This window comes from Fusarium flagelliforme (assembly GCF_020744385.1).
Source record: "Fusarium flagelliforme strain FIESC 12 MPI-CAGE-AA-0113 chromosome Unknown B0J16scaffold_3, whole genome shotgun sequence".
Lineage (NCBI taxonomy): Eukaryota > Fungi > Ascomycota > Sordariomycetes > Hypocreales > Nectriaceae > Fusarium > Fusarium flagelliforme.
The window spans coordinates 2,220,442-2,232,095 of NW_025763505.1; the positions used below are offsets into that span (position 1 = coordinate 2,220,442).

The 11,654-nt window shown below is 49.4% G+C and overlaps 1 protein-coding gene across 1 annotated transcript; it reads right to left on the reverse strand.

Moving 5' to 3' along the window:
- Nucleotides 1-7,555: 7,555 nt before the first annotated feature.
- Nucleotides 7,556-11,471, reverse strand: B0J16DRAFT_99905 (armadillo-type protein). Its single transcript, XM_046134825.1, has one exon. It carries the CDS (start codon nucleotides 11,372-11,374, stop codon nucleotides 7,718-7,720), a length of 3,657 nt encoding a protein of 1,218 aa, XP_045984619.1. The 5' UTR covers nucleotides 11,375-11,471; the 3' UTR covers nucleotides 7,556-7,717.
- Nucleotides 11,472-11,654: the final 183 nt, after the last annotated feature.

Sequence of the window (11,654 nt, forward strand, 5' to 3'; positions counted from 1 at the left end):
TCATAGAATCAATGTACATTAACAACAAGAAAGGGGCGAGACACAGGCGCGAGGGCGGCTGGATGGTCTTCCACTCCCCTCCCACTCCTTGAAGGACGGCGGCACCACCACGTAAGATAGCCGCACGATAGTTACTGTACGACCCTGGCAAGTCTGGCTGTGTCAAGCCGGGCAGGGCAAGGCAGGACGGCTTTACCGAGAAAAGTTAATGTACTGATATTGCAGATGCCAAAGTCAACGTCTAATGCTCTCTCTCTTCTGCACGATAAGGAGATCGGGGGGAGCACGACTTGAGACACAGACGCGTAATGCAACCCCTATTCCATGTAGTGTAGGAAGAAGGGACTGCAGGTTTCTCCATATAGTTACGGTACGCAAAAAAAAAAACAGAGCTTGGGTATAATGTAATTAATTTTGCAGGGCGGACGGGAACAATTGGACAGCTCTCTGGAGGTTGGAGGGCCCCCCTGCAAGTTGCAAGCTCGTCTGTTATTGCCCGTAGATCATGACCGAGAATAGCAGAAACCGGCGTTTCAAGATGAACACATCCCTACCGCAAGAGGTATCGCCATCGAGTCGGCGGCATTGTCAAGACCGGACAAGCTTTGTGGGGGTGGGAAGGAAGGGAAAGGTGTTGGTAGATTAACTTTGAGGTGAGATTGGGTTGGAGGGTTTAGTCTAGTACTGGTACAGTTAAAGACAAGGTATCCCCGGAGGATTTGGTCCCATGGAAGGAGAATTTGGAGAGTGTTACATGCTGGTTCAATAAAGTAAGTGTAAGTGCAGATACAGTACATGAGATCAAAGTTGAGCCTCGGCCGGTTTGCAGCCGGGAATGAGATGAAATGAGATTAGAGGCTTAGGTGTTGAAAGTAAATGGCGTGCTAGTATTGAATACGGCCTAGCTTGCGAGTGGAGTGGGTTGTGGTGTTTTCGTTTTTGTTTTTATTAGCACTCACAGCAGGTACTGTAGGTACTGTATCCGTAAAAGAAGAAAAGAATAACACGACGAAGACAACTAGAAGGTTTCTACTAGGGGATCAACACGAGATGAACTGGTGACTGCTTATGGCCATGACACCCATTCATTTTTAATTAATTTTTTCTTAATTAAACTAAACTGTCCACTGACTCTTGTATTCTAGAAATACTGTACTGTTCTGTGCTGTACTGGTTACAATTATTTCCAGTCTCAAAGCCGCCAGTCAAAAATGATATCTCCTAGCCTGGGTATAGTACAGTACAGTACAGCACCTACTGCATATGAGATGGGCCTTAAAGTGGGGTATCAAACAAATGCCTGTCTTCCATTTGCTAGGATTCAAATCTATGTTTGCGCTCCAATTCCGCATCTGCCTCTAAATTCCCTCTGATTCAATCCATCCTTGTACTCTTTAGGGATGTTCTAATTGGTGGTCACTTACAGCTGCACTGCAACGACAGGACCTATCCCTGTTACTGTACACTGAAAAGTATTGCCCTTTTGTTGGTTGAATCCCGATCCCTTGTCAAGCAAGCCACAATCTAGGACTCTTGATTTGTGGATGGTAATTTGAGGCTTTACGGGACAGGGACAGACAAGTTTGATCTCCTTTATGATGCGACATGGCATGGAGCTGAACTGAGATGGTGGTTTTGGAAATGCCCATATTCAAAGGGGCTGAATCCATTACACGGTTATGCATATTTGGCCTGCCGAGTCAAGCGCCATCTAACGTTACCGTTGTTGATAGTTTCTCTTGGCTGCAGAGCAGAGTTGGGGAGTTTCCTCCACTCTGCGTCTAAATTACTCCATCTGAGCATGTCCACGTTGGGTAACTCGATTCTGTGGCGAAAAGGACGCGCGCTCATAACGTCCTTGTCTGGCGTGAATATGTACATACAGACAGACACAGCATTCACTGCGACAACGGAAGTTGGAAGCCGGAATAGACGAGAGGAGAAGGAGAAGGGGGGCCTACAACTGTGCTGTGCCATGTCACGACTGCGACTTGACTTGGTGATATGACGTCCGTCAAGGCTGAGATATCAGCGCCCGGTCGCGGAACCCACGAGATCCGGCGCCGTGTTGGTGGATTCAAGGCATGAGACTGGCCGAGTTGGTGAGACGGTGCACTGTAAGTGTACCGTCGACCATAGAGCTCCGGGGCGGTGCAAGAAGCTTTCTTTGGTGGTCGGACGAGAGGCTATTTACAGATGGCGAAGTGTTACAGTACTGTCAGTAATTGTACAGGTGATAGTGTACTTGGTGTATAGTACACGACTTTGCTTAGGACCCTTGGGGCGAACTCCCCGTGTCATGTTCAAAACCCCAATATTTAGAGTGTGTATGTACCTGCTTGGGTACTATACCGTACCGTGAAATGTGGTGATGATCTTAAAGTGAGATTATCAAAGTCACATTTATTGCCCCCTTTTAGCTGCAACAATCCCTGAGCCATTGATCGAATGGCTGCTTATTGTCCATCGTCGGGCCCCCCAACTTTTGCCTCCTTCAAGCGCTTGATACCTACCAAACTTGGGCAACCGAAAAACAAAAAAGAAGCATGCAGTATTCGTAAGACTAAGACCAAGCAAGGCCCCTCCCAGGCTAATTAGAGGGATTTTGACACGACGATAATGACGGCGTCGTGGGCCGAATTATGACGTCGACGGAGAAATTAGGCTCCTCATCTGCGTTTGAGATTCTGCCACGGTCACGTCTTTGGTCAGGAAGCGCCGCGATGCGATCTTCAGGGTCCTACTTATTAGAGGGCTAGTACTATTACAGCTTGGGGTATTTTGGAGGGAGTCAGGAAGAGAAAGAAAAAAGTCAAATCAGAAAGCACAGGCGACAGGGCAGGGCAGGGCAGGGGGTGGGTTTGGTTATCGGTTCCCTGGTTAGATTTTGCGGCGTGGAGAAACGATTGTGTAAGAGAGATTGAGGAACTGTCAAATCAAATCAAATTTTATCAATCGGTTACAGCTGATGGAGAGAAAAGGAAAAAGAGGGTCCAGAGGTCATTGCAGAGTTACCTTGACAGATAGAATAGGCATTGGATTGGATATTGATGGGGCGTGGAGGAAGAGGACAAAGACGCAAAGAGACTTTTAGACGCGAAACTTGTTTTCCCCCCTCTTTTGAATGTCGCTTCAGACGCCAAAACAAGCGACGAGATACTTAACTAGAGGTGGTGATCGAGGCGCCCTCACTTTGGAGTTACATGATGGAATAAATGCCTAATTATGTCTTACACACATATAGGCAGGAGGAATAGGAAGCCATACCGCCTTGAACCACCTGATATCATCATATTGCGTGGATACCTACATATAATACTGTAGAATTTCTTTTGCTACGTATCGAGTTGAGGCACAGGAGACAAAGCGTAGGATACGTACATACTGCATGCACAGTACAGTAACATGGAATTCCTGTCTTTACGACTCGTGTAAACCCACAATGTTGCAATTAGGTTATACCAAGCTTCTCAAGGTTGTTTTGATTTGTTTCTGCAAGAGTATTAGACTCAGCTCTCATAGGTTCATAAAGTACCTATCTCTTCGTTCCATTCTCATAGTCAGGTCCAATTCTTAAAGAGCACTGCGAAAACCGTTTTTCGAAAACGGGGGCCCTGACGTCAGAGGCGGATGATAGGGTCCCCGGCTCCGTTGCTGCAAAGACCCGGCCGAGCTCCACCTGCCCGACGTCATCGATGAGCTTGTTATTCGCTGCCACAAATGGCCGAACAGGGACAAGCGTTAAATGTTGCAATTTTTGCTTTCGATGTGGGGGAAGGAGAGGGTGGGGGCGTTTCTAGTGACAAGGGTGATAGGCGTGATCGTAGAAATAAAGTCCAAGATACCTTACAGGGGAGGCTAGCGGGTTTAATTTATTTAGCGTCTAATTGATGCCGGGACATGGATCGCTTTGGCTGAACGTGAGCCAGGCTAGTAAGGGTACAGTAACCAGCACGACAGACCAAAGCATCCATTTTCAATACAGTAAGCTACTACTAGTACCTAGGGCACTTGTGAAGAACGACGTCGGGGGGACGGACGACATCTCCCAAAGCCTAGGTAACCTCTAAACACCTTTAGCTAATCACTCAACCAACTTAGATCATGCATATCGACCCTCAAGTCTGAGAAGTGAGCAATCTATTCAATCTTGAGATCAATACTACCTCTATGCTTGGAGTTCCTTTTTCGCATGTACTGTATGCACTGCTGTACCCCATCCTCAAGAGCCATTACTATCAATCACATCCCATGCGACTCTGTGATTCCATCTTCAAATCACCTTTGACTTACTGTGCATTATGTACTCTTGGTCACCTGTCGGACTGGGTCCGGCAGTACTACAGTGTCAGTGTGAGCCCTGATGCACCGTTAACCATCCAACACCGCGCTCCCACAGCCGTGTCCGAGTATTCAGCACAGCATTCCTCTCCCCTGTTCAGTATCTGAGCAATTGGGCACCGCTCTAAAACAAGACCCAATCTAAAAGTCATGGCTTTAAACTTCCCCCTCCCTTCAACCAAACAACCCTTGCGGATAGGGAGTTCGTTTCGCGCTTCAGGTTTTGCCACTCTCAAGATGTTGTCGAATTAAACAAGAGTCAGCTGCACAAACTCAGTTCACTGCAGCCACACTGTGATACTGTATACAGCCTTGGTCACTCTAAATGGAAGTGGAAGCGGAAACGGCACCGGCTCTGACTATTGACGGATGTCAACATAGCCGCATTCCCTTCAGACACTAAGACCAGCGCTATGTTTTCGAGGCTAGGCTGGGCTAGCAAGCCTCGCCAGGAGCCAATGTGGGAAGAAGGAACAACAAGGTTGAGACAGGAAACGAAACAAAAGAAATTCTGTCAATCTCGTCGCTCGGACTCTGTATTTTGGTCCACCAAAAGGTAAATTATCCTTGGTGGCTGCCGCTTGATGGGTGTTGGTGTTTTTGCCTGCCTGCCTGCCCTCTTCTTGCCTCTTCTTGATCTCATTACACCACTAGGCGCTGCATTTGACAGTCCTGTAAGACTAAAATACAAGCTATTCTTAATACAGCACACCGCAATTGGTCTTTCCTTCCTATTCCCCTGATGGTATTTGCTGAGAATGCCATGCCCCCGCCCTTGCACTTGCCTTACTTGTTGCCTGAAGGAGAGCAAGGTGTTGGGTGTTTTCCTCCTTCCGCTTCCAAATTCTCTGTCCCGTCTCATCACCTGACCGGCTTACAGTACTGACCTGACCGGACCTGACTTGACCCTCTTTCACATCAACTAAACTAATCACCATCCACTATCAATCTCCTCATCTCGATTCGCTCTGCCATCCTGGCTTCTGACCGTAACGCTCATTTGTTGTCCCGTCTATGTTACCTTGTCTACTTGCCTTTAGTAGATGCTTTACCTCCACATATGCTGCTCTGCCTCCAGGATGGGCAATGGAGCGGGGTCTTCACCTGGTTGCTCTCCCGTCCCAACATCCAACCGATGTGACGTACATCTTGTATGCACAGCGACAATCACAGGGAGAAATTGCTAAAGCCTAAGATATCCAGCCAAATCCGTTCTTCCTGCGTCTTGGCTTGCTTTAACCTCAGCCCTCTTGGGATGATCTGCGCGCCTCCTCCTCTCTAATATGGTAAGCAGCCGTTGCGGCCGCACATCACAAGCAACTCAAACCGGAGGCGTCAATTAAAGTGCCGACACATCATAGCAATCCTCGATGCGAGAATCTAACGGCCTCTCAACCCAGTGGTTTTCGACGAGAAGCCTTTCAACATAAGTTCAGCTCGCTCTGAGACCTACTCCTTGCTTGTCCTGTCAGCTAGTGCTGGGGTAATGCAAGGCTGGACCTTAATTGTTACCTCCGGGACTTTCTGCCCTACAGTAACTAAGACCTGACTTGCGGTTGGATTTACGTGACAAAGCTTCACTTCCGGTATAGATGCTATGATTTCATAGCTGGCACAAACGTTACTCTTGCATCCCGACAGAACTCAAGGAGTGCCTGGGACCCATATGCTGGCTTTTGAGGGCCTCTGTTGGCACGCCCTTGGCGGATATCAAACTCGACATCATGAGGTCACGAAGCCGACCAGTAGAGGCTAACAACCTGGTATACGACTTGATGGATACCTCATTGTACTATGCTCCAGTCGGGAAACCAGCTCATGGACAGTGAGAACCAAGGGTTTGAGACGGAAACCATCCCTTTTCTTCGCCATCATATCACATCCTAGCTGCATCCATCTGCAAATTTGTCACTCCTGATGCCTTTCCAATCCCTACATGCACTTCCGTCGAGCAAATCCATGGCAGGAAGCATGCCTGTCATGGGAGAATGATGCCTGAAGAAAAGACAATACCAATGATAAGAGCCCCTATGCTAGGCTATGAATGTATGTATGTACTGAAATACAGTACGTGCCATACACCAACGATCGAAAAGGCTACCCACGTGCAACACCAGCGATTGATAGACCTGCCTTTACTGTGAAAGGAAAAAGATGTACATTGTCTTCAGCCAGGTTTCCATCTCCGCCCTCAAGAACCACTCAAAGGCACGAGACGAAGCTTAGTGAATGTCGATCACTTCTCGCCTCCCCCTCTCCAACGATCTTACGTATGTCTCTACTGGTATCAGCAACTGCAATCCCAACCTCTTTTTGCCTGTATTCATCAAGGCCATCAAGTCTAGATACAACATCGTGACCATGATCCTAGAGGTCGGGCGGCACGGGCCCCTCCTCCACCATGCTCTGCCTCTTCTTTCACCCATTATCCCCTGACTCGACACGAAAACAACAGGAAGATGGGGAGACCCCAATGCAGTGAAATCTGCATCTGCCGGAACTTGGCGCAAAAGTTCCTCTAAAGTGTGGATGAGCCGCGGGTCCGGGCGTCGACTACCGAAGAGGAGGTGCAATGATCCCGTTCACGCGTGTGGTTTATTGATTCTGTGATGCGTCTCACCTCACTGCTTGCTGTGCCTGGTGGAAGCAATCACACGTGCGGTGTAGCTACGGAGCCGTTGATAAGCTAACAAAATACAGCCCACATACCCAAGGCTTTGGGGATCATCCGGGGCCCAAGCAGCTGGCTGAGATTGTTGGCGACCTGAAAGGTAACATGCTCAATCCGCCCATGTTACCCTCGCTTGCTGAGTTATGGGGTTATCGTTCGATGAGATTACAATCAATCAATTGACATAGAGCTAGCATCTGTTTAAACTGCTGCCTTCGGATGATCGTCGCTTTGGCTAATGAAATGAAACCACCAGCTCGGTTGAAGGCCCCAATCCTTTCCTCCATCCCTGCAGTTGCAACGAACACGCACAATCGGCGTCTCCGCTACGAGGTGAGTTGACAGCTGGAGATGAGTGCTACACCAGTCTTGGCAAATCATCCGTCCATCGACCTAGCAGTGGTCGACAGAAGCATAGCTGTTTAGATGAAGGGGTCTCAAGACAAGCCAGCATCATGCGCAGGATCATGAGATGGGAGATTATCACTCGGTACAATTAGATATTCAAAACATTGAAACCAGTTTTTATCATCTATCAGAACGCCCTGACGCATGCAATAACCCCCTTTCAACGTACAACATTCCCGATTACAAGCCTCCCCATATTCATAATACTAGAGAAAAAAAAGTCCTTGGAATAAACCCTGTTGTCACCCCTCTGACCACGTCCTGAAACCAATCTCTCCTCCCTTTGTGTACAAACTCTTACAGTACAATCGCAAGCTCCGGTCGATCCATCTTGTCTTCGTCCAGGTTGGGATAGTATGGCACCATTGCATCCGCCCCTTGAACATACGCGTCGTTGTACAGACGCCAGTATGGAGTTCTGACCTTTCGTGCCGGGTGAAACAGACCTGCCCAGACATAGTTGAGCACCAAGCCCGGTCCGACTGCCATTCGAATAGCTTCAATCGCCTCCACGATACGATCAATAACGTGCGGACTGGTTTCGAACAGGTTGGGGTAGAGGAGATTGAGAAGGTGCACCATGGCATCCTCACATCCCAAGCCAACGACACCTAGAGCAATGTGCTTGACAACCGAGGCTGCCGTCTGACGATGGACTTGGTCACGGTCGATAAGAGCATCCTCCAACAGGGGAGTCACTGCGTAGACGTAGTCCTTGGCCATCTCACCGATATACTCGAAGAGGAACGAGAGGGACTTGAGCACACCGTTTTGCACGTTGAGCTCAGGGACTCTGTACTCATTCATCAGAGCGGGTAGAACAGTGAAAGGAGCACAAGTTTCAGCGACGATACCGATAGCAACAGCAGTGTTGACACGGGACTGACGCTCCTGCACTCGAAGGTTGTTTAGTAGGGTCGCCAACACATCTTGAGGACCAATGGCCTTGGCGATGAAACCGAATGTGTTGTTCGCGGCTCGTCGAATACCCTTCTTGTGAGCCTTGAGCATATCGAGTAGCTCGAAGCAGATTCGCATCCATTCTCGGGCGTTGACACTCTCAGGTCCGCGATCCGCAATACGGCCGACCAAGTCAATAGTATTCTCCTGGACCTTCTCGTGGCGATTTCGCAAGATAGGGGTGAGTCTTGGGAGAAGCTCCTTGATAGGCGGTTGCATCTGTGCAATACCAACAACAGTGACGATAGATCGTAGAGCACCCAGAATAGATCCAAGAACCTCAGGGTACTCCTCACCAAGGTATTCGTAAAGCACAACTCCAAGCTTTCCCATAAGGGCATCCTCACCACATTGCTTCATAACCATAGCAATTCGAGAGATAAGATCCGCCGCCTGTTGTCGAACCGTAGCCGACTTATTGTTGAGCCGCCAAAGAATGGTACTGACGATTTGAGGGATGTAGGGCTTGCAGCGAGTTCCCAATGCGTTAACCACGGAACCAAACCCGTTGAGCATGATAATGTCCTCAACGCTCTGCTCCTGGAACGCATGAAGAATACCGTCCACGAGTCGCTCTTCTAAGCGCTCGCCGATATCAGCTGCGCCCAAGCTGGCAACAATCTTCTCCACGGTCTCGACTGTCATCTTACGATATGCTTCGCTCTCGTCCTTGAGGTTGTTGACAATTCTGTCCACGATCTCACTAACTCCAACCTTCTGGCCAATGTCGACCGTTGTTTCGACTACTTGTCTGTAATTGCGCTTATCCAAAGCCATTCTTCGTACCCAGAAGCTCTTGAAGAATTCATCCAGCACATGTTCCTTGAGGTATCCAGCAGTCACACCATCGGTACCGGCGCACTGAGACACCACCTTGAGAACAACCTTCTTCATTTCCTCATCGGGCGAGGAAAACTCACGAAGGAGAATCTCCATAATTTGGCTAGTGTAGTAATTGGCATATTCTTCGTCCATCAGAGGGATGATATATCCAACAGCCTTGAGGAAACCTGCAAGACCTTTGCCTCGCTGTTTGCGGGCACCTGTCCACAGAGGGTTTAGGATATCGTCGAAACTCTCGATACCGTAGGGGTTAGAGGCCTCGGCCAGAGCTGCGATGGCCAAACTGGTGACCGTCCTGACCTTGGTCTGCTCGTCATTAAGGTTGGGACCAATACAGTCAACAAGACCCTTGAGATGAGGGAGCACAGCACAACCCATCAGAATAGGGATTTGTTGGACGATCTTGACACCGGTGTGGCGAGCTTGCCATGACTTTTTACTTCGGCAGACAGCTCTGAGGAAAGGCAACAAAGCAGGAATACCCAAGGCAGAGGCGACAACAGCGAAGGCTCGTGCTGTTGTGTTTCGGACATACTCATCAACGTGGTCGATATCAGGTCGCATAGTGCTAATCATTGTAGCAAGACCAGCGGCCTTGCTCAGGTTAGAAATGATCTCACGACCCTCCACTCGCGCATAGTAGTCTTGGTCGATAAGAAGTGGTTCGATAACGACCAAGATCTTGTGGACATATGGGCGCACAAGATCATCAAGCTTATACAGAATGCGATCAATGACCTTGACGAGCAAATGGCGTTCTTGGTCCTCCAGTGTCTTCTCCATGAGTAAGGGCAGGATCTGGTCAAAGAGAGGACCAGCCCCAAATTGTCTGGCATTGTCGGTGATTTGTCTGAGGGCTGTCTTTCGCATAGGAGGGGTACCGTTCTTGATCTTCAAGAGCAGCCTCATGATCTTCCTCTCCTTGAGCTCCTCGACAGTCAACGCATTCTCGTCGGAACCGTCGGTCAGTTTGCCAAAGTAAGCCATATCCTCGGCCTTGAAGAACTGCAGGTCACCAACTCCAGGAATTTCAGCAGGCATTGGCTTTCCGGACAGGCGTACCTGTTCGGGATCTTGCATCATGAAGCCTGTCTGGGGCGCAGGGGTAGCCATGAGCTTGTGTGCAGGGGCCCGGACTGGCTCATATCCAGGAGGAGGATCGAGGATCTTGTAGCCCTCACTCTCGCCAGGCAACAGGAGGTCAAGTTCCTCATCACTAAGAGGCATGTTGCGACCCGAGATATCGGTACCGAATGTTGTTGGAACAGTGGGAGCGGAAGATGGATGCGCAGGAGTTGCAAGCCCAGCGTTGCCCATGGGTGTAGCAGAAGGAGCCTGGTCCCATCGTGAGCGTTTCTTTGTGCCTTCGGCACCTGGGGCAGATAGAGCGGGCGCTTGATCCCATCGAGTGCGTTTGGGCTTGGCTGCATCAGCAGCCTCAGCCTTGTCATCCTCAGCGGGTGTCGATGAAACGTCCCATCTCTTCTTTCGCTTGCGAGTAGTAGATGCGCCCCCGGTAGATTCAGCTTCAGTGTTTTCTTTGTCACCGTCGATGAGCATAGGCTTGGCGTCGCCGTCATCCTCAGTCTTGCCTTCCTGCTTCGCCTTGATGGCTTGCAGCACGCGCTGTTCCTCCCTTTCGAGTTCACGAGCTTCCATAATCTCACGATAACTGGTGCCGTTCTCGGAAACACCAGCCTGGCGATTCTCGGCGAATGGGTCGGCGCGCGTAGGAGTAAGGGCGCGGTTGAAGCGGCGCTTCTGATAATCTGTTTCGCGATCGACGATTCGGCCGCTCTTCTCTCCTTTTCCAGCAAGAATGTCGTCTTCTTCAACACCACTTCCTCTGGCAAACTCATCGATCATTTCTCGCGACGCCGTATATTGGCCGGTCAGCCGTCGCGTGTTGTCGCCATCACCCATCTCATCGTCATCTTCGCCCATCATCGGCAGAGACGTGTTATATCCGGAAAATTTATTAGGTCCATCATTGTCGTATAAAGAACTGTCGGCGCTGTCGGTCAGCTTCTGCTTTGTATCGTCGGTTCGCTGGTTGGCGACATCAAAGCTTCGCGAACCCTTGTTTGCCGCAGCAGCAGCATTTCGCTCCTGCTGGAGCTTCTTGATTGTCTCGAAATCGGCGTCAGACATTTTGAATTATGAAATTCGCAGCTTCATCCCGGTTCGAGAGGACAAGGGGCGCTCGGAGCGTTATCGTTGCGCATGGAGAGTTGGGGATGGTTGATGAGTAGTCGCAAAATTAGTACGCTCTCCTTGACGAAGCTTTGCTTCGCTGGAGGCGATCTGCTCCACCCGAATTTTAGCCGCTTCCTTAGAGCAATGCATGTGCCCGCTTACCAGAAAAGGAAATTTGTCAACAATGCTTTGTCATGGTGATTCTTTTTTTGTTTTTTTTAGTAGCTTTGCGGCT

Coding starts and splice junctions, on each gene's coding strand:
- B0J16DRAFT_99905 (XM_046134825.1), bottom strand. CDS start 11,374: ATGTCTGACGCCGATTTCGAGACAATCAAGAAGCTCCAGCAGGAGCGA.